Raw genomic sequence first — 23,656 nt, forward strand, 5'->3', positions numbered from 1 at the left:
TAGGCTTTAGGCCTATTTATTTAATTGTTTATTTGTAGGCTTTAGGCCTATTTATTTAATTGTTTATTTGTAGGCTTTAGGACTATGTTTTCTATTGTTTTCATTTGTAGGCTTTAGGACTATGTATTCTATTGTTTATTTGTAGGCTTTAGGACTATTTATTCTATTGTTTATTTGTAGGCTTTAGGACTATGTATTTGTTTTTATTTGTAGGCTTTAGGACTATGTATTCTATTGTTTATTTGTAGGCTTTAGGCCTATTTATTTAATTGTTTATTTGTAGGCTTTAGGCCTATTTATTTGTTTATTTGTAGGCTTTAGGCCTATTTATTTGTTTATTTGTAGGCTTTAGGCCTATGTATTTGACTGTTTATTTGTAGGCTTTAGGCCTATGTATTTGACTGTTTATTTGTAGGCTTTAGGCCTATTTATTTAATTGTTTATTTGTAGGCTTTAGGCCTATGTATTTGACTGTTTATTTGTAGGCTTTAGGCCTATTTATTTAATTGTTTATTTGTAGGCTTTAGGCCTATGTATTTTACTGTGTTAAGGTGTTCCTAACGTTTCGTATACTCAGCGTATGTTTATACAGTAAAATCATAAAATCAGTTTTCTCTATGTCTGATCCATAGAGGAGAGAGGAGTTCAGGGGTTAGTCCTGGGGGGCGTCTAGGGTCTCCAGCGTCAGCCACAGCCCCCCCTCGGCCCTGAGCACCAGCTGGGGTAGCCTCCTCACCTCCACCCCCCCAGGGGTCAAACGGAACCTCCTCAAGGTCAGCGCCACCACCACACGCAGCTCCGCCATGGCAAACTTCTGCCCAATACAATTCCTATAGCACAGAATGATCGGTGATGGTTGATATTGTATCATCATAGCCTGGTCTCCGGATCTGTTTGTACTGTCATGCCACGCACAAACGGATCGGGGAACAGGTTCTAAACATTAGGCTATGTTATGCCTGGGCTGTGATGCTAATGTGTATAAAGATAATGTCAATTAGAATCCACACCTAGGTCCTGAAGAGAAAGGTATGAAGGCATGGGATGAACGGTCCTTTGAGTTCTCAGGGTCGAAGCGCATGGGGTTGTAGACCTGGAGAGAAGAAGAGTGAAATGCCATCAGACTAAAGTGACTGTCAGCGGCACTGTGAGAGGATATTAAGGAGCTCGTCAGAGCCCTGAGTGTCGATGGAGTAAACTGTACTGACGTCTGGGTCAGGCCAGATCTCAGGGTTGTGATGGGTCCCATAGATGCTCACCAGACAGATGCTACCTGAGGTGGGAAAAAAACAGTAGAAATTAGTATTAGAAACACAACGGCCGCCCACCTGAGGATCTGTCTTCTTCAGCTATCTATTTCCTGTGTTTACGTTGCCTTTCCCTTTAGTCTATAAGAACGCTAAAGCTTCGTCAGGGATTTAACGCATGTACAGTACCAGTCAAAAGTTTGGACACACCTACTCATTCCGGGGTTTTTCTCTTTGCATATTTGAGCTGTTCTTGCCTTAATATGGACTTGGTCTTTTACCAAATAGGGCAATCTTCTGTATACCACCCCTACCTTGTCACAACACAACTGATTGGCTCAAACGCATTAATGAAAGAAATTCCACAAATTAACTTTTTACAAGGCACACGTGTTAATTTAAATGCATTCCAGGTGACTAGCTCATGAAGCTGGTTGAGAGAATGCCAAGCGTGTGCAAAACTGTCATCAAGGCAAAAGGGTGGCAACTTTGAAGAAACTCAAATATAAAATATATTTTGAGCAGGCAGGGTAACCAGAGCAGGCAGGGTAGACAGATCAGGCAGGGTAAACAGAGCAGGTAGGGTAGACAGAGCGGGTAGCCTAGACAGAGCAGGCAGGGTAACCAGAGCAGGTAGGGTAGACAGAGCAGGTAGGGTAGACAGAGCAGGTAGGGTAGACAGAGCAGGCAGGGTAGACAGAGCAGGTAGTCTAGACAGAGCAGGTAGGGTAGACAGAGCGGGTAGCCTAGACAGAGCAGGTAGTCTAGACAGAGCAGGTCGGGTAGAAAGAGCAGGCAGGGTAAACAGAGCAGGTAGGGTAGACAGAGCAGGTAGGGTAGACAGAGCAGGCAGGATAACCAGAGCAGGTAGTCTAGACAGAGCAGGTAGTCTAGACAGAGCAGGCAGGGTAGAGACAGCAGGTAGTCTAGACAGAGCAGGTAGGCAAGACAGAGAAGGCAGGGTAGAGACAGCAGGTAGTCTAGACAGAGCAGGCAGGGTAGACAGAGCAGGTAGGGTAGAGACAGCAGGTAGTCTAGAAAGAGCAGGCAGGGTAGACAGAGCAGGGATGTCTAGACAGAGCAGGTAGTCTAGACAGAGCAGGTAGGGGAGACTGAGCAGGTAGTCTAGACAGAGCAGGTAGGGGAGACTGAGCAGGTAGTCTAGACAGAGCAGGTAGGGGAGACTGAGCAGGTAGTCTAGACAGAGCAGGTAGTCTAGACAGAGCAGGTAGGGTAGATAGAGCAGGTAGTCTAGACAGAGCAGGTAGGGGAGACTGAGCAGGTATTCTAGACAGAGCAGGTAGTCTAGACAGAGCAGGTAGGGTAGATAGAGCAGGTAGTCTAGACAGAGCAGGTAGGGTAGATAGAGCAGGTAGTCTAGACAGAGCAGGTAGGGGAGACTGAGCAGGTAGTCTAGACAGAGCAGGTAGTCTAGACAGAGCAGGTAGGGTAGACAGAGCAGGTAGTCTAGACAGAGCAGGTAGGGGAGACTGAGCAGGTAGTCTAGACAGAGCAGGTAGGGTAGATAGAGCAGGTAGTCTAGACAGAGAAGGTAGGGGAGACTGAGCAGGTAGTCTAGACAGAGCAGGTAGTCTAGACAGAGCAGGTAGGGTAGATAGATCAGGTAGTCTAGACAGAGCAGGTAGGGTAGATAGAGCAGGTAGTCTAGACAGAGCAGGTAGGGTGGATAGAGCAGGTAGTCTAGACAGAGCAGGTAGGGTAGATAGAGCAGGTAGTCTAGACAGAGTGGGTAGTCTAGACAAGAGCAGGTAGTCTAGACAGAGCAGGTAGTCTAGACAGAGCAGGTAGTCTAGACAGAGCAGGTAGTCTAGACAGAGCAGGTAGTCTAGACTGAGCAGGTAGTCTAGACTGAGCAGGTAGGGTAGACAGAGCAGGTAGTCTAGACTGAGCAGGTAGTCTAGACAGAGCAGGTAGGGGAGACTGAGATAGTGTTTGGTGGTTGCAGCTCTGTTCCTCCCCTTTCTGTTAATGTATTTAAATATGCAAATATAACCAAATACACCCTGTGGTATGATCTGTCCCCCTCCCCTCACCCTGTGGTATGACCTGTCCCCCTCCCCTCACCCTGTGGTATGACCAGTCCCCCTCTCCTCACCCTGTGGTATGACCCGTCCCCCTCTCCTCACCCTGTGGTATGACCCGTCCCCCTCCCTCACCCTGTGGTATGACCCGTCCCCCTCTCCTCACCCTGTGGTATGACCCGTCCCCCTCTCCTCACCCTGTGGTATGACCCGTCCCCCTCCCCTCACCCTGTGGTACGACCCGTCCCCCTCCCCTCACCCTGTGGTATGACCTGTCCCCCTCACCCTGTGGTATGACCCGCCCCCTCCCCTCACCCTGTGGTATGACCCGTCCCCCTCCCCTCACCCTGTGGTATGACCTGTCCCCTCACCCTGTGGTATGATCCGTCCCCCTCACCCTGTGGTATGACCCGTCCCCCTCACCCTGTGGTATGATCCGTCCCCCTCACCCTGTGGTATGACCCGTCCCCCTCACCCTGTGGTATGACCCGTCCACCTGGCACCGTCATGTCCTTCGTGTATTGTCTGGTGACAGCAGACACGGGGGAGTGCAGTCTCAGAGACTCTTTAATACACATGGTGGTGAAGGGGAGGCTGCTCAGGTCCTCCCTGCAGAAACACAACACACCAGTCACTCTTTTATGGATCATTCACACATACAGAAAGGACCGGTCTGTTCTGGGAGTCTTGGCCCACAGAGATCCCCAGACTCCTCTTATTAACGTGGTATCTTCTCTGTGGTTTTGGGAGTCTTGGCCCACAGAGATCCCCAGACTACTCTTATTAACGTGGTATCTTCTCTGTGGTTTTGAGTGTCTTGGCCCACAGAGATCCCAAGACTACTCTTATTAACGTGGTATCTTCTCTGTGGTTTTGAGTGTCTTGGCCCACAGAGATCCAAGACTACTCTTATTAACGTGGTATCTTCTCTGTGGTTTTGAGTGTCTTGGCCCACAGAGATCCCCAGACTACACTTATTAACGTGGTATCCTCTCTGTGGTTTTGAGTGTCTTGGCCCACAGAGATCCCCAGACTACACTTATTAACGTGGTATCCTCTCTGTGGTTTTGAATGTCTTGGCCCACAGAGATCCAAGACTACTCTTATTAACGTGGTATCTTCTCTGTGGTTTTGAGTCTTGGCCCACAGAGATCCCCAGACTACTTTATTAACGTGGTATCCTCTCTGTGGTTTTGGGAGTCTTGGCCCACAGAGATCCCCAGACTACTCTTATTAACGTGGTATCTTCTCTGTGGTTTCATGGCCCAAAGACCCCAGACCGATTAGAACACATATCCTCCTGTGTTTTGAATGATTGAAGAGATCCAAGATGGAACTTTTAACATTATCTTCTCTGTGGTTTTGACCTTGGCCCACAGAGAAAGGACTGTATTAAGTGGTATCCTCTCTGTGGTTTTGTGGTATGTCCCGGCCCCTCACCCTGTGGTATGACCCGTCCCCACCCTGTGGTATGACCTGTCCCCCTCCCCTCACCCTGTGGTATGACCTGTCCCCCTCACCCTGTGGTATGACCCCGTCCCCCTCACCCTGTGGTATGACCCGTCCCCCTCACCCTGTGGTATGACCTGTCCCCCTCACCCTGTGGTATGACCTGTCCCCCTCACCCCCTGTGGTATGACCTGTCCCCTCACCCTGTGGTATGACCTGTCCCCCTCACCCTGTGAGATGACCTGTCCCCTCACCCTGTGGTATGACCTGTCCCCCTCACCCTGTGGTATGACCCGTCCCCCTCACCCTGTGGTATGACCCTCCCCTCACCCTGTGGTATGACCCGTCCCCCTCACCCTGTGGTATGACCCGTCCCCCTCACCCTGTGGTATGACCCGTCCCCCCCTCACCCTGTGGTATGACCCGTCCCCCACCCTGTGGTATGACCCGTCCCCCCCTCACCCTGTGGTATGACCCATCCCCCTCACCCTGTGGTATGACCCATCCCCCTCACCTCACCCTGTGGTATGACCCCGTCCCCCTCACCACCCTGTGGTATGACCCGTCCCCCTCCCCTCACCCTGTGGTATGACTTGTCCCCCTCCCCTCACCCTGTGGTATGACCCATCCCCCTCCCCTCACCCTGTGGTATGACCTGTCCCCCTCCCCTCACCCTGTGGTATGACCTGTCCCCTCACCCTGTGGTATGACCCCCTCCCCTCACCCTGTGGTATGACCCGTCCCCCTGCCCTCACCCTGTGGTATGACCCATCCCCCTCCTCTCACCCTGTGGTATGAACCGTCCCCCTCCCCTCACCCTGTGGTATGACCCGTCCCCCTCACCTCACCCTGTGGTATGACCCATCCCCCTCCCCTCACCCTGTGGTATGACCCGTCCCCTGCCCTCACCCTGTAGTATGACCCATCCCCCTCACCCTGTGGTATGACCCGTCCCCCTCCCCTCACCCTGTGGTATGAACCGTCCCCCTCCCCTCACCCTGTCGTATGACCCGTCCCCCTCACCTCACCCTGTGGTATGACCCATCCCCCTCCCCTCACCCTGTGGTATGACCCGTCCCCCTCACCTCACCCTGTGGTATGACCCGTCCCCCTCCCCTCACCCTGTGGTATGACCCGTCCCCTCACCTCACCCTGTGGTATGACCCGTCCCCCTCACCTCACCCTGTGGTATGACCCGTCCCCCTCACCTCACCCTGTGGTATGACCCGACCCCACACCTCACCCTGTGGTATGACCCGTCCCCTCCTCTCACCCTGTGGTATGACCCGTCCCCCTCCCCTCACCCTGTGGTATGAACCGTCCCCCTCCCCTCACCCTGTGGTATGACCCGTCCCCTCACCTCACCCTGTGGTATGACCCATCCCTCTCCCCTCACCCTGTGGTATGACCCGTCCCCCTCACCTCACCCTGTGGTATGACCCGTCCCCCTCCTCTCACCCTGTGGTATGACCTATCCCCCTGACAGAAACAAAGACAGACAGACAAGCAGACAGACAGACTGATGGACGGACAGACAGACAGGTGCTGACCAGTTTAAGTCCTCTGTCTTTCGGTCTTGAAGCAGGTCGTTGACCTCGGCTCTACAGCGGTCCTGGTAGTCCTGATGCTGAGACAGGTTATACAGAACCCAGCTGATCCCGCTGGCCGTGGTGTCATGACCTGAGAGAGAATAAAGTCTCAAAGTGGTTTATGATAGAATATACTGCCAGGGTAAATACAATACTTTATGACAGGATATACTGCCAAGGTGAATACAGTAGTTTATGATAGGATATACTGCCAGGGTAAATACAGTAGTTTATGATAGGATATACTGCCAGGGTAAATACAGTAGTTTATGATAGAATATACTGCCAGGGTAAATACAGTAGTTTATGATAGGATATACTGCCAGGGTAAATACAGTAGTTTATGATAGGATATACTGGGTAAATACAGTAGTTTATGATAATATACAGGGTAAATACAGTAGTTTATGATAGGATATACTGCCAGGGTAAATACAGTAGTTTATGATAGGATATACTGCCAGGGTAAATACAGTAGTTTATGATAGGATATACTGCCAGGGTAAATACAGTAGTTTATGATAGGATATACTGCCAGGGTAAATACAGTAGTTTATGATAGGATATACTGCCAGGGTAAATACAGTAGTTTATGATAGGATATACTGCCAGGGTAAATACAGTAGTTTATGATAGGATATACTGCCAGGGTAAATACAGTAGTTTATGATAGGATATACTGCCAGGGTAAATACAGTAGTTTATGATAGGATATACTGCCAGGGTAAATACAGTAGTTTATGATAGGATATACTGCCAGGGTAAATACAGTAGTTTATGATAGGATATACTGCCAGGGTAAATACAGTAGTTTATGATAGGATATACTGCCAGGGTAAATACAGTAGTTTATGATAGGATATACTGCCAGGGTAAATACAGTAGTTTGATAGGATATACTGCCAGGGTAAATACAGTGCCAGGGTAAATACAGTAGTTTATGATAGGATATACTGCCAGGGTAAATACAGTAGTTTATGATAGGATATACTGCCAGGGTAAATACAGTAGTTTATGATAGGATATACTGCCAGGGTAAATACAGTAGTTTATGATAGGATATACTGCCAAAATACAGTAGTTTATGATAGGATATACTGCCAGGGTAAATACAGTAGTTTATGATAGGATATACTGCCAGGGTAAATACAGTAGTTTATGATAGGATATACTGCCAGGGTAAATACAGTAGTTTATGATAGGATATACTGCCAGGGTAAATACAGTAGTTTATGATAGGATATACTGCCAGGGTAAATACAGTAGTTTATGATAGGATATACTGCCAGGGTAAATACAGTAGTTTATGATAGGCTATACTGCCAGGGTAAATACAGTAGTTTATGATAGGCTATACTGCCAGGGTTTATGATAAATACAGTAGTTATGATAGGCTATACTGCCAGGGTAGTTTATGATAGGCTATACTGCCAGGGTAAATACAGTAGTTTATGATAGGCTATACTGCCAGGGTAAATACAGTAGTTTATGATAGGATATACTGCCAGGGTAAATACAGTAGTTTATGATAGGATATACTGCCAGGGTAAATACAGTAGTTTATGGTAGGATATACTGCCAGGGTAAATACAGTAGTTTATGATAGGATATACTGCCAGGGTAAATACAGTAGTTTATGATAGGATATACTGCCAGGGTAAATACAGTAGTTTATGATAGGATATACTGCCAGGGTAAATACAGTAGTTTATGATAGGATATACTGCCAGGGTAAATACAGTAGTTTATGATAGGATATACTGCCAGGGTAAATACAGTAGTTTATGATAGGATATACTGCCAGGGTAAATACAGTAGTTTATGATAGGATATACTGCCAGGGTAAATACAGTAGTTTATGATAGGATATACTGCCAGGGTAAATACAGTAGTTTATGATAGGATATACTGCCAGGGTAAATACAGTAGTTTATGATAGGATATACTGCCAGGGTAAATACAGTAGTTTATGATAGGATATACTGCCAGGGTAAATACAGTAGTTTATGATAGGCTATAATGCCAGGGTAAATACAGTAGTTTATGATAGGCTATACTGCCAGGGTAAATACAGTAGTTAATGATAGGCTATACTGCCAGGGTAAATACAGTAGTTTATGATAGGCTATACTGCCAGGGTAAATACAGTAGTTTATGATAGGCTATACTGCCAGGGTAAATACAGTAGTTTATGATAGGATATACTGCCAGGGTAAATACAGTAGTTTATGATAGGATATACTGCCAGGGTAAATACAGTAGTTTATGATAGGATATACTGCCAGGGTAAATACAGTAGTTTATGATAGGATATACTGCCAGGGTAAATACAGTAGTTTATGATAGGATATACTGCCAGGGTAAATACAGTAGTTTATGATAGGATATACTGCCAGGGTAAATACAGTAGTTTATGATAGGATATACTGCCAGGGTAAATACAGTAGTTTATGATAGGATATACTGCCAGGGTAAATACAGTAGTTTATGATAGGATATACTACCATGGTAAATACAGTAGTTTATGATAGAATATACTGCCAGGGTAAATACAGTAGTTTATGATAGGATATACTGCCAGGGTAAATACAGTAGTTTATGATAGGATATACTGCCAGGGTAAATACAGTAGTTTATGATAGGATATACTGCCAGGCTAAATACAGTAGTTTATGATAGGATATACTGCCAGGGTAAATACAGTAGTTTATGATAGGATATACTGCCAGGGTAAATACAGTAGTTTATGATAGGATATACTGCCAGGGTAAATACAGTAGTTTATGATAGGATATACTACCAGGGTAAATACAGTAGTTTATGATAGAATATACTGCCAGGGTAAATACAGTAGTTTATGATAGGATATACTGCCAGGGTAAATACAGTAGTTTATGATAGGATATACTGCCAGGGTAAATACAGTAGTTTATGATAGGATATACTACCAGGGTAAATACAGTAGTTTATGATAGGAGATACTGCCAGGGTAAATACAGTAGTTTATGATAGGATATACTGCCAGGGTAAATACAGTAGTTTATGATAGGATATACTGCCAGGGTAAATACAGTAGTTTATGATAGGATATACTGCCAGGGTAAATACAGTAGTTTATGATAGGATATACTGCCAGGGTAAATACAGTAGTTTATGATAGGATATACTGCCAGGGTAAATACAGTAGTTTATGATAGGATATACTGCCAGGGTAAATACAGTAGTTTATGATAGGATATACTGCCAGGGTAAATACAGTAGTTTATGATAGGATATACTGCCAGGGTAAATACAGTAGTTTATGATAGGATATACTGCCAGGGTAAATACAGTAGTTTATGATAGGATATACTGCCAGGGTAAATACAGTAGTTTATGATAGGATATACTGCCAGGGTAAATACAGTAGTTTATGATAGGATATACTGCCAGGGTAAATACAGTAGTTTATGATAGGATATACTGCCAGGGTAAATACAGTAGTTTATGATAGGATATACTGCCAGGGTAAATACAGTAGTTTATGATAGGATATACTGCCAGGGTAAATACAGTAGTTTATGATAGGATATACTGCCAGGGTAAATACAGTAGTTTATGATAGGATATACTGCCAGGGTAAATACAGTAGTTTATGATAGGATATACTGCCAGGGTAAATACAGTAGTTTATGATAGGATATACTGCCAGGGTAAATACAGTAGTTTATGATAGGATATACTGCCAGGGTAAATACAGTAGTTTATGATAGGATATACTGCCAGGGTAAATACAGTAGTTTATGATAGGATATACTGCCAGGGTAAATACAGTAAAGGATTGGGTGAATATTAACTCTTGAGGATCACCTCCAAACATGAAAGTGTCTGCCTCTGCTTTTATCTCCTCATCTGTGAGACCATGACCATCCTCATCCTTTGACAGCAGTAACAAATCAATGAAGTCTGCTACTCTTTTCTTCTTCTTCTCCTCCCCTCTTGTGTTGTCAGTGTGGCTCTCTGGCTCCCCCCGGTGGAGAAGCTGTGCTCTGCGCTCCTGGACAACAGTGCTGGTGAACCTGTGTATAGGGTTGTAAGAACTTGAGTTACTTCCTGAAAATTCCAAAGTATTCCAGAAATCCTGTTTGGAGGAATCTTGGATTTCCAGCTTCCAGGTATCTTCCAAAAGGAATTTCAGGAAAACCTTGGAATTTCAGGGAAATGTTCAGCCAATCTTCTTACCCGTGTACTACACTACAGGCCTGTTTGAAGCGCTGTCCCTCTGGGGACCTCCAGTACAGACAGTCCCAGTGGTGCAGGATACGTCCTCTCCGCTCGATCACCAGGGTGCTCAGCTCAAATATGGCTGCTATGTACTCACTGGAACTCCTGGACGGAAGGAAAGGAGCCATCAGACAGGGATACATAGAGGAGGGAGGAGACAGGGTTACATAGAGGAGGGAGGAGACAGGGTTACATAGAGGAGGGAGGATACAGGGTTAGATAGAGGAGGGAGGATGGAGAAAGGGTTAGATAGAGGTCGGAGGAGACAGGGTTAGATAGAGGAGGGAGGAGACAGGGTTAGATAGAGGAGGGAGGATACAGGGTTAGATAGAGGAGGGAGGATGGAGACAGGGTTAGATAGAGGAGGGAGGAGACAGGGTTACATAGAGGAGGGAGGAGACAGGGTTAGATAGAGGAGGGAGGAGACAGGGTTAGATAGAGGAGGGAGGAGACAGGGTTACATAGAGGAGGGAGGATGGAGACAGGGTTAGATAGAGGAGGGAGGATGGAGACAAGGTTAGAAAGAGGAGGGAGTAGACAGGGTTACGTAGAGGAGGGAGGAGACAGGGTTACATAGAGGAGGGAGGATGGAGACAGGGTTAAATAGAGGGAGGATGGAGACAGGGTTAGATAGAGGAGGGAGGATGGAGACAGTGTTAGAAAGAGGAGGGAGTAGACAGGGTTACATAGAGGAGGGAGGATGGAGACAGGGTTAGATAGAGGAGGGAGGATGGAGACAGGGTTAGAAAGAGGAGGGAGTAGACAGGGTTACATAGAGGAGGGAGGATGGAGACAGGGTTACATAGAGGAGGGAGGAGACAGGGTTAGATAGAGGAGGGAGGAGACAGGGTTACATAGAGGAGGGAGGAGACAGGGTTACATAGAGGAGGGAGGAGACCGGGTTAGATAGAGGAGGGAGGAGACAGCATTAGATAGAGGAGGGAGGAGACAGCATTAGATAGAGGAGGGAGGAGACAGGGTTAGATAGAGGAGGGAAGATGGAGACAGGGTTAGATAGCGGAGGGAGTATGGAGACAGGGTTAGATAGAGGAGGGAGGATGGAGACAGGGTTACATAGAGGAGGGAGGAGACAGGGGTTAGATAGAGGAGACAGGGTTAGATAGAGGAGGGAGGAGACAGGGTTACATAGAGGAGGGAGGAGACAGGGTTAGATAGGAGGCGGGAGGAGACAGGGTTACATAGAGGAGGGAGGATGGAGACAGGGTTAGATAGAGGAGGGAGGATGGAGACAGGGTTAGATAGAGGAGGGAGGATGGAGACAGGGTTAGAAAGAGGAGGGAGTAGACAGGGTTACATAGAGGAGGGAGGATGGAGACAGGGTTACATAGAGGAGGGAGGAGACAGGGTTAGTTAGAGGAGGGAGGATGGAGACAGGGTTAGATATAGAGGAGGGAGGAGAGAGGGTTAGATGGAGGAGGGAGGAGACAGGGTTACATAGAGGAGGGAGGAGACAGGTTTACATAGAGGAGGGAGGAGACAGGGTTACATAGAGGAGGGAGGAGATAGGGTTACATAGAGGAGGGAGGAGACAGGGTTAGATAGAGGAGGGAGGAGACAGCATTAGATAGTGGAGGGAGGAGACAGGGTTAGATAGAGGAGGGGGGAGACAGTGTTAGATAGAGGAGGGAAGATGGAGACAGGGTTAGATAGAGGAGGGAGTATGGAGACAGGGTTAGATAGAGGAGGGAGGATGGAGACAGGGTTAGAAAGAGGAGGGAGGAGACAGGGTTACATAGAGGAGGGAGGATGGAGACAGGGTTAGTTAGAGGAGGGAGGAGACAGGGTTAGTTAGAGGAGGGAGGAGACAGGGTTACATAGAGGAGGGAGGAGACAGGGTTAGATAGAGGAGGGAGGAGACAGGGTTAGATAGAGGAGGGAGGATGGAGACAGGGTTAGTTAGAGGAGGGAGGATGGAGACAGGGTTAGTTAGAGGAGGGAGGATGGAGACAGGGTTAGATAGAGGAGGGAGGATGGAGACAGGGTTAGATAGAGGAGGGAGGATGGAGACAGGGTTAGTTAGAGGAGGGAGGATGGAGACAGGGTTAGATAGAGGAGGGAGGAGACAGGGTTAGATAGAGGAGGGAGGAGAGAGGGTTAGATAGATGAGGGAGGAGACAGGGTTAGATAGAGGAGGGAGGAGACAGGGTTACATAGAGGAGGGAGGAGACAGGGTTAGATAGAGGAGGGAGGAGACAGGGTTACATAGAGGAGGGAGGAGACAGGGTTACATAGAGGAGGGAGGAGACAGGGTTACAAAGAGGAGGGAGGGTTAGATAGAGGAGGGAGGAGACAGGGTTAGATAGAGGAGGGAGGTGACAGGGTTACATAGAGGAGGGAGGAGACAGGGTTAGATAGAGGAGGGAGGATGGAGACAGGGTTACATAGAGGAGGGAGGAGACAGGGGTTAGATAGAGGAGACAGGGTTAGATAGAGGAGGGAGGAGACAGGGTTATATAGAGGAGGGAGGATGAAGACAGGCTTACATAGAGGAGGGAGGAGACAGGGTTAGATGGAGGAGGGAGTATGGAGAGAGAGTTAGATAGAGGAGGGAAGAGACAGGGTTAGATAGAGGAGGGAGGAGACAGAGTTAGATAGAGGAGGGAGGAGACAGGGTAAGATAGAGGGAGGATGGAGACAGGGTTACATAGAGGAGGGAGGAGACAGAGTTAGATAGAGGAGGGAGGAGACAGGGTAAGATAGAGGGAGGATGGAGACAGGGTTACATAGAGGAGGGAGGAGACAGGGTTAGATAGAGGAGGGAGGATGGAGACAGGGTTAGATAGAGGAGGGAGGATGGAGACAGAGTTAGATGGAGGAAGGAGGATGGAGACAGGGTTAGATAGAGGAGGATGGAGACAGGGTTAGATAGAGGAGGGAGGAGACAGGGTTAGATAGAGGAGGGAGGAGACAGGGTTAGATAGAGGAGGGAGGAGACAGGGTTAGATAGAGGAGGGAGGAGACAGGGTTAGATAGAGGAGGGAGGATGGAGACAGGTTATATAGAGGAGGGAGGATGGAGACAGAGTTAGATGGAGGAAGGAGGATGGAGACAGGGTTAGATAGAGGAGGATGGAGACAGGGTTAGATAGAGGAGGGAGGAGACAGGGTTAGATAGAGGAGGGAGGAGACAGGGTTAGATAGAGGAGGGAGGAGACAGGGTTAGATAGAGGAGGGAGGATGGAGACAGGTTATATAGAGGAGGGAGGATGGAGACAGGGATAGATAGAGGGAGGATGGAGACAGTGATAGATAGAGGAGGGAGGATGGAGACAGGGTTAGATAGAGGAGGGAGGAGACAGGGTTAGAAAGAGGAGGGAGGGAGGAGACAGGGTTAGATAGAGGAGGGAGGATGGAGACATAGTTAGATAGAGGAGGGAAGATGGAGACAGGGTTAGATAGAGGAGGGAGGATGGAGACAGAGTTAGATAGAGGAGGGAGGAGACAGGGTTAGATAGAGGAGGGAGGAGACAGGGTTAGATAGAGGAGGGAGGATGGAGACAGGGTAAGATAGAGGAGGGAGGAGACAGGGTTAGAAAGAGGAGGGAGGAGACAGGGTTAAATAGAGGAGGGAGGATGGAGACAGGGTAAGATAGAGGAGGGAGGATGGAGACATAGTTAGATAGAGGAGGGAGGATGGAGACAGGGTTAGATAGAGGAGGGAGGATGGAGACAGGGTTAGATAGAGGAGGGAGGATGGAAACAGGGTTAGATAGAGGAGGGAGGATGGAAACAGGGTTAGATAGAGGAGGGAGGATGGAGACATAGTTAGATAGAGGAGGGAGGATGGAGACATAGTTAGATAGAGGAGGGAGGATGGAAACAGGGTTAGATAGAGGAGGGAGGATGGAGACAGGTAGAAGGTTACTTGGCTCTTGTTTCAGTCAGTATCAGAGGTAGAAGGTTATTGGACTCTTGTCTCAGTATCAGAGGTAGAAGGTTATTGGACTCTTGTCTCAGTCAGTATCAGAGGTAGAAGGTTACTGGACTCTTGTCTCAGTATCAGAGGTAGAAGGTTATTGGACTCTTGTCTCAGTATCCGAGGTAGAAGGTTATTGGACTCTTGTCTCAGTCAGTATCAGAGGTAGAAGGTTACTGGACTCTTGTCTCAGTCAGTATCAGAGGTAGAAGGTTACTGGACTCTTGTCTCAGTCAGTATCAGAGGTAGAAGGTTACTGGACTCTTGTCTCAGTCAGTATCAGAGGTAGAAGGTTACTGGACTCTTGTCTCAGTCAGTATCAGAGGTAGAAGGTTACTGGACTCTTGTCTCAGTCAGTATCCGAGGTAGAAGGTTATTGGACTCTTGTCTCAGTCAGTATCAGAGGTAGAAGGTTATTGGACTCTTGTCTCAGTATCAGAGGTAGAAGGTTACTGGACTCTTGTCTCAGTATCAGAGGTAGAAGGTTACTGGGCTCTTGTTTCAGTCAGTATCAGAGGTAGAAGGTTACTGGGCTCTTGTTTCAGTATCAGAGGTAGAAGGTTACTGGGCTCTTGTCTCAGTATCAGAGGTAGAAGGTTACTGGGCTCTTGTCTCAGTATCAGAGGTAGAAGGTTACTGGGCTCTTGTTTCAGTCAGTATCAGAGGTAGAAGGTTACTGGACTCTTGTCTCAGTATCAGAGGTAGAAGGTTACTGGGCTCTTGTCTCAGTATCAGAGGTAGAAGGTTACTGGGCTCTTGTCTCAGTAACAGAGGTAGAATGTTACTGGGCTCTTGTCTCAGTATCAGAGGTAGAAGGTTACTGGACTCTTGTCTCAGTATCAGAGGTAGAAGGTTACTGGGCTCTTGTTTCAGTCAGTATCCGAGGTAGAAGGTTATTGGACTCTTGTCTCAGTATCAGAGGTAGAAGGTTACTGGACTCTTGTCTCAGTATCAGAGGTAGAAGGTTACTGGACTCTTGTCTCAGTATCAGAGGTAGAAGGTTATTGGACTCTTGTCTCAGTATCAGAGGTAGAAGGTTACTGGACTCTTGTCTCAGTATCCGAGGTAGAAGGTTACTGGACTCTTGTCTCAGTATCAGAGGTAGAAGGTTACTGGGCTCTTGTTTCAGTCAGTATCCGAGGTAGAAGGTTATTGGACTCTTGTCTCACTATCAGAGGTAGAAGGTTACTGGACTCTTGTCTCAGTATCAGAGGTAGAAGGTTACTGGGCTCTTGTTTCAGTCAGTATCCGAGGTAGAAGGTTATTGGACTCTTGTCTCAGTATCAGAGGTAGAAGGTTACTGGACTCTTGTCTCAGTATCAGAGGTAGAAGGTTACTGGACTCTTGTCTCAGTATCAGAGGTAGAATGTTACTGGACTCTTGTCTCAGTATCAGAGGTAGAATGTTACTGGACTCTTGTCTCAGTATCAGAGGTAGAAGGTTACTGGACTCTTGTCTCAGTATCAGAGGTAGAAGGTTACTGGACTCTTGTCTCAGTCAGTATCAGAGGTAGAAGGTTACTGGACTCTTGTCTCAGTATCAGAGGTAGAAGGTTACTGGACTCTTGTCTCAGTCAGTATCAGAGGTAGAAGGTTACTGGACTCTTGTCTCAGTATCAGACGTAGAAGGTTACTGGACTCTTGTCTCAGTCAGTATCAGAGGTAGAATGTTACTGGGCTCTTGTCTCAGTCAGTATCAGAGGTAGAAGGTTACTGGGCTCTTGTTTCAGTCAGTATCAGAGGTAGAATGTTACTGGGCTCTTGTCTCAGTCAGTATCAGAGGTAGAAGGTTACTGGACTCTTGTCTCAGTCAGTATCAGAGGTAGAAGGTTATTGGACTCTTGTCTCAGTCAGTATCAGAGGTAGAAGGTTACTGGGCTCTTGTTTCAGTCAGTATCAGAGGTAGAAGGTTATTGGGCTCTTGTCTCAGTCAGTATCAGAGGTAGAAGGTTACTGGGCTCTTGTCTCAGTCAGTATCAGAGGTAGAAGGTTACTGGACTCTTGTCTCAGTATCAGAGGTAGAAGGTTATTGGGCTCTTGTCTCAGTCAGTATCAGAGGTAGAAGGTTACTGGGCTCTTGTTTCAGTCAGTATCAGAGGTAGAAGGTTACTGAGCTCTTGTCTCAGTCAGTATCAGAGGTAGAAGGTTACTGGACTCTTGTCTCAGTATCAGAGGTAGATTGTTATTGGGCTCTTGTCTCAGTCAGTATCAGAGGTAGAAGGTTACTGGGCTCTTGTTTCAGTCAGTATCAGAGGTAGAAGGTTACTGGACTCTTGTCTCAGTATCAGAGGTAGAAGGTTATTGGGCTCTTGTCTCAGTATCAGAGGTAGAAGGTTATTGGGCTCTTGTCTCAGTCAGTATCAGAGGTAGAAGGTTACTGGACTCTTGTCTCAGTATCAGAGGTAGAAGGTTACTGGACTCTTGTCTCAGTATCAGAGGTAGAAGGTTACTGGACTCTTGTCTCAGTATCAGAGGTAGAATGTTACTGGACTCTTGTCTCAGTATCAGAGGTAGAATGTTACTGGACTCTTGTCTCAGTATCAGAGGTAGAATGTTACTGGACTCTTGTCTCAGTATCAGAGGTAGAATGTTACTGGACTCTTGTCTCAGTATCAGAGGTAGAAGGTTACTGGACTCTTGTCTCAGTATCAGAGGTAGAAGGTTACTGGACTCTTGTCTCAGTATCAGAGGTAGAATGTTACTGGACTCTTGTCTCAGTATCAGAGGTAGAAGGTTACTGGACTCTTGTCTCAGTATCAGAGGTAGAAGGTTACTGGACTCTTGTCTCAGTATCAGAGGTAGAAGGTTACTGGACTCTTGTCTCAGTATCAGAGGTAGAAGGTTACTGGACTCTTGTCTCAGTCAGTATCAGAGGTAGAATGTTACTGGACTCTTGTCTCAGTATCAGAGGTAGAATGTTACTGGGCTCTTGTCTCAGTATCAGAGGTAGAAGGTTACTGGACTCTTGTAATATTAAACATAGACTACTCACTCCTGGCAGTTGCTGTTGTAGCTGAAGGTACATCTGAGCAGACTGTCCAGAGTCATCAGGCTGATGTGATTGAACATGTCCTGGCGGCTCTCTCCCTCGGCCACCAGGCGGCGCCACTTAGACTGACGCCAACCAACAGGGGAGAGACCATAGAGTTAATTAGAGGAGTCATCTTTGTATCTGTCCTATTAAGGTGTCTGTGACAGCCTCAGTGACGCTGCCTGTTCTATCTCCATTTTGAAGTAGTCCATTTTCTTATTTCTTAGTGTTTTTAAAAAGCCTAAAGCTAATATTGGTGATTTACAGCCACCTGCAGTGCTGGAGTCCTGAATCATATCTTGTGTCATTTATTTATTGTGGCCACTAGATGGCAGTGATATAGCTTAAAGCCATTTACAAACACTGCAACCAGGCGACAATGCTCTGATATTTGGCTGGTCACTTCGAACCCATAGGAATCCCCACCAAGTTGACTTCTTTAAAATGGTGGAATCACTCAATGGCAATGTACATGCTAAAGTGGGTTATGTCCATAACAAGTCCTCCAACTAACTCTATGGGAGACATGTGTGTTGCCTACCTCACCACATCGCCACACTACCTCTTACATTCTTACACCAGGTGAGGCTGGTGGGAGGAGCTATAGGAGGACAGGCTCATTGTAATAGCTGGAATTGAACCAATATAGCTCCTCCCACCAGCCACCTCTGTCTGACACACTGTATCTGAAACCCAACCAAAACAAAAAAGCAAATGCATCAAACTAATTTGATGTAGTCACTGCGTGCTATGAATACGGGACCAAATACTTCAAATCAAATCAAATCAAATCAAATTGTATTTGTCACATACACATGGTTAGCAGATGTTAATGCGAGTGTAGCGAAATGCTTGTGCTTCTAGTTCCGACAATGCAGTGATAACCAACAAGTAATCTAACTAACAATTCCAAAACTACTGTCTTATACACAGTGTAAGGGGATAAGGAACATGTACATAAGGATATATGAATGAGTGATGGTACAGAGCAGCATACAGTAGATGGTATCGAGTACAGTATATACATATGAGATGAGTGTGTATATACATATCTGGTACCATGTTGTTTTTATAGTTGACACAATACTCTGCTGTATATTAACACCCAGCATGCTGCCAGAGAAGGTGTGATCTGAAGGATACCACAAACAGACAACTTAAGTAGTACTTGAAACTTTTTACTAGTTCGCTCCCCTGAAATGGGAGGTCTATGTACAAAAACTGCTGTAATTTCTAAACGCTTCAGCCCATATGGATCCAAAGTTTTCAAGTATAGAGCTAAAATAAGTTTAAAAAATACTTCACTGTCCCAATAATTACTGAGGGCAGTTTAAAAACAGAGAAGCTGATGCAAAAAAATTAACTTGTAAACTGTACTACTTGTTTCTCTAACATATTGAATGGGTCAAATGAGTTGATGTGATTTCTTGATTGTGAGCCCACATAATGGCTGCTGTTGCTGCTCTGTCCTAGATGACAATATTACTGTAACTGTGACCAGTCCTCTCCGTTACTCAGGAGGAGACTGTCCATGATGTCTGGACTGGAGTCCTCTCCGTTACTCAGGAGGTTGAAGACCTCACATAGTTCTGTGAATAGGATGTCTGTATAGTGGAATGCAGGTATATAGTATAGTGAGGAGACGTACTCTGTACCTTTGACTAGAGACCAGTCCTGTACCTCTAGAATAGAGGATCGTTACTCAGGAGGAGACTCTGTCCTGACTATGACAATATTAGGAAATATTACTGTAACTGTGACCAGGGTAGAGGATCTGAGAGTACTGTATATAGTATAGGAAATAGTACTGTACCTTTGACTAGAATAGAGGATCCTAAAGTACTGTATATAGAATAGTAAATATTACTGTGACTGTGAGAGAGGATTTGATTTGAGAGTGTATTGTATGGATAAAGTAAATGAAAGGTGTTCATGTTTTGTACTTACCCAGCCATGGTCTCAGGAACCCATAGAAAAGCTCATCTTTGACTGTGATGGAAGCTGCAAGGATGGAAAAATGGTGAAGGCGATTCAGAAAAATAGTCACTGTAGGTCTACTTGCTAAGGAGAAAAGCAGACAGCATGGCACCAGGAAGTAGGGGTGTAGAGGGTACGGCAGCACCACCTGGTGGTGAGATGGTAAAACCACGCGAGGGAGTTATTTTTTCCACAAGCCTTTTTCTCATGACAAATTAACTCAACTGTAAACACACTGGCTAGCTAGCACACTAGAGCCAGTAGCACAATGGACAACCAAATCACATGTTTAGACCTATCTTCTCTGTCTAAACCGACAAACATTTAAGCCTAATTGAGATGCGAGGTAGCCTATCTAATTTGCAAAATGAAGACCTACAAGAGTCAATATATAACCAATTCTAAATGACACGGTAGCCATTAGGGGGGTTATAACCTATTCTAAATGACACAGTAGCCATCAGGGGGGTTATAACCTATTCTAAATGACACATTGGCCATTAGGGTGGTTATAACCTATTCTAGATGACACAGTAGCCATTAGGGTGGTTATAACCTATTCTAAATGACAAACTAGCAGTTAGGGGGGGTTATAACCTATTCTAAATGACACACTAGCAGTTTGTAAAAAAGCCTAAACTAGACGAGAAGCATCTTTTATTCCGAAACGTTAGCTCGTGATTGGAACACATATTTCAGGAGTGTGTATGGGAGCTTGGGTGAGCAGGACAGGAGTGTGTATGGGAGCGATCAGCACCCCCCTATTCAAAACATCTTGCTGCAGCTACGACAGACAGCCTATTAGTCTATGGGCCAGTGGGAAAATGTATCCACTTTAGGGTGACAAAGCTTTGATGCTATTCAATTGTTCTCCACAAGCCCCTGATCAAATGAATATATAACCTCTCCAAAATAAAATGATGTTTTCACACATTTACATATCTTGTTGAATACGAGTCTAAAATGTTTGAAGGCTGATTAAAGAATGTTGAAGAGAAGTTGGAATGTTCACTTGCTCGTTGAAAATGACTGGATCAAACAGCAATGGATGCATCCTATTGGATGGATGTCATGTTAACAACCACGGGATTGGTCCATTTTTGGGGGGCTGTTGTATCTAATGATTTACCTCGACTGATTCACCATTGAAACCAGAGTGTTTCAAATAGCAGAACAACATATTTGTTTTTAGGCAAGTTGGTCACAGAAATAAAGATATCTATATCTGGTACCATGTTGTTTTTATAGTTGACACAATACTCTGCTGTATATTAACACCCAGCATGCTGACAGGGAAGGTGTGATCTGAAGGATACCACAAACAGACAACTTAAGTAGTACTTGAAAGTATTTTTGTTTTTCACTTCAGTACTTCACACCCTTGTCACGTGGTAACAGAGCACATCCCTATACTGCCCATTCTGTCTCCTTGCACCACAACATGAATACGTGTATAACATATGACCACCCCCCCTCAGGGTGGCCCCACAGACATGTCATTACCAATCCCAATTGTTTCATACCTTAAATAGTGTTGTATCATCAAGTTTATAATATATCACATTGAGTTAGTATAAGAAGATTGTTCCCTGACAACACAAAACTAGATTTCATTCCCTCAGTCTATGACCCCTAACTAACTAACTAAAGGGGTCATAACATATAATGTAGCGATAGCCACATTTAGCTACCTCTGATAAGTGTTATTGAACCTTACTGAAAATTGTAGTTAGACTTTGCTAGCCCAAAGTAGACAAATGTGTGAAATGTGGCCCTCTGGTAAATGAAGTGGTATTCTGTATACAGGGCACACTGTTCATTAGGGCACACTGTTCATTAGGGCACACTGTTCATTAGGGCACACTGTTCATTAGGGCACACTGTTCATTAGGGCACACTGTTCATTAGGGCACACTGTTCATTAGGGCACACTGTTCATTAGGGCACACTGTTCATCAGGGCACACTGTTCATTAGGGCACACTGTTCATTAGGGCACACTGTTCATTAGGGCACACAAGTAAAAAACGTTTTGAAACATTTAGCAATGGGAAATGAAAATGAGCACTTCTTATTGGACAATTCCAGTTAGTCCCTCCCGGGTTACAGTTGGTTTTGTTCAGTTTGGTGCCCTAATGAACAGGAGCCAGGAGTGAGATGTATGTACCTGGTGCCAGCAGCAGAGGCTTGATGTAGTCAGGGTGGAAGAGTCGTACCAGGGAGTAGAAGGGGCCCAGAAACCAGGAGCAGGAGTGGCTGTAGGTTCTTACCAACTGATCCACCGCCTGCAGGCCCTCCTCCGTGCTCCGCATCTACACACACACACACACACACACACACACACACACACACACACACACACACACACACACACACACACACACACACACACACACACACACACACACACACACACACACACACACACACACACACACACGTAGGTAGAAACACACACACACACACACACGTAGGTAGAAACACACACACACACACACACACCACACACACACACACGTAGGTAGAAACACACACACACACCACACACACACGTAGGTAGAAACACACACACACGCGCACACGCAGACACACATTTAGTTTATAATATATTAATAAAGATAAACAAGTATATTTCATTAGGGAAACAAAGAAAGGCCTCCAGTGTTGGCAACATTAGGGAGGCTAGGGGGGAGGTTCCTCCAGCATTGGGACATCATTAGTGAGGCTGGGGGGGAGGTTCCTCCAGCATTGGGACATCATTAGTGAGGCTGGGGGGGGAGGTTCCTCCAGCATTGGGACATCATTAGGGAGGCTGGGGGGGAGGTTCCTCCAGCATTGGGACATGTGAAGGTAATGTTTCATGGTGTACTATTGCTGAAACTAAACTTCCATGTGCAATATCCAGTCACGGGTGTCACAAAAACCCACTGCTGAAACAACTGCAGGACTGATACAAAGCTACTCCTTTCTATCCGCAGGCTGGGGGATAGTGGTGTGGAACGAGTGGCCAACAAACACTTTACAAGGGGATGTTTTGTACTGTAAAGGACAGGACGACTGGAGCTGTAAAAACAGACTCGTTTTCAGTGTTGACGACTGGAGCTGTAAAAACAGACTAGTTTTCAGTGTTGACGACTGGAGCTGTAAAAACAGACTCGTTTTCAGTGTTGACGACTGGAGCTGTAAAAACAGACTTTAGTTTTCAGTGTTGACGACTGGAGCTGTAAAAACAGACTCGTTTTCAGTGTTGACGACTGGAGCTGTAAAAACAGACTCGTTTTCAGTGTTGACGACTGGAGCTGTAAAAACAGACTCGTTTTCAGTGTTGACGACTGGAGCTGTAAAAACAGACTCGTTTTCAGTGTTGACGACTGGAGCTGTAAAAACAGACTCGTTTTCAGTGTTGACGACTGGAGCTGTAAAAACAGACTCGTTTTCAGTGTTGACGACTGGAGCTGTAAAAACAGACCCGTTTTCAGTGTTGACGACTGGAGCTGTAAAAACAGACATTAGTTTTCAGTGTTGACGACTGGAGCTGTAAAAACAGACTCGTTTTCAGTGTTGACGACTGGAGCTGTAAAAACAGACTCGTTTTCAGTGTTGACGACTGGAGCTGTAAAAACAGACTTTAGTTTTCAGTGTTGACGACTGGAGCTGTAAAAACAGACTCGTTTTCAGTGTTGACGACTGGAGCTGTAAAAACAGACTTTAGTTTTCAGTGTTGACGACTGGAGCTGTAAAAACAGACTTTAGTTTTCAGTGTTGACGACTGGAGCTGTAAAAACAGACTCGTTTTCAGTGTTGACGACTGGAGCTGTAAAAACAGACTCGTTTTCAGTGTTGACGACTGGAGCTGTAAAAACAGACTTTAGTTTTCAGTGTTGACGACTGGAGCTGTAAAAACAGACTTTAGTTTTCAGTGTTGATGACTGGAGCTGTAAAAACAGACTCGTTTTCAGTGTTGACGACTGGAGCTGTAAAAACAGACTTTAGTTTTCAGTGTTGACGACTGGAGCTGTAAAAACAGACTCGTTTTCAGTGTTGACGACTGGAGCTGTAAAAACAGACTCGTTTTCAGTGTTGACGACTGGAGCTGTAAAAACAGACTCGTTTTCAGTGTTGAC

The 23,656-nt window shown here is 45.9% G+C and overlaps 1 protein-coding gene across 1 annotated transcript; it reads right to left on the reverse strand.

The window, feature by feature from the left end:
• Positions 1-332: 332 nt before the first annotated feature.
• On the reverse strand, positions 333-21,867 carry LOC124028918 (cytochrome P450 4F3-like). Its single transcript, XM_046340818.1, has 11 exons — positions 21,700-21,867; positions 19,504-19,557; positions 19,259-19,276; positions 17,518-17,647; positions 10,549-10,695; positions 10,177-10,385; positions 6,289-6,418; positions 3,765-3,898; positions 1,209-1,273; positions 1,011-1,093; positions 333-830 (listed from the first exon to the last, which is right to left on the reverse strand). Exons 1-11 carry the CDS (start codon positions 21,842-21,844, stop codon positions 653-655), a joined length of 1,293 nt encoding a protein of 430 aa, XP_046196774.1. The 5' UTR covers positions 21,845-21,867; the 3' UTR covers positions 333-652.
• Positions 21,868-23,656: the final 1,789 nt, after the last annotated feature.

Source organism: Oncorhynchus gorbuscha, unplaced genomic scaffold (genome assembly GCF_021184085.1).
Source record: "Oncorhynchus gorbuscha isolate QuinsamMale2020 ecotype Even-year unplaced genomic scaffold, OgorEven_v1.0 Un_scaffold_5029, whole genome shotgun sequence".
Lineage (NCBI taxonomy): Eukaryota > Metazoa > Chordata > Actinopteri > Salmoniformes > Salmonidae > Oncorhynchus > Oncorhynchus gorbuscha.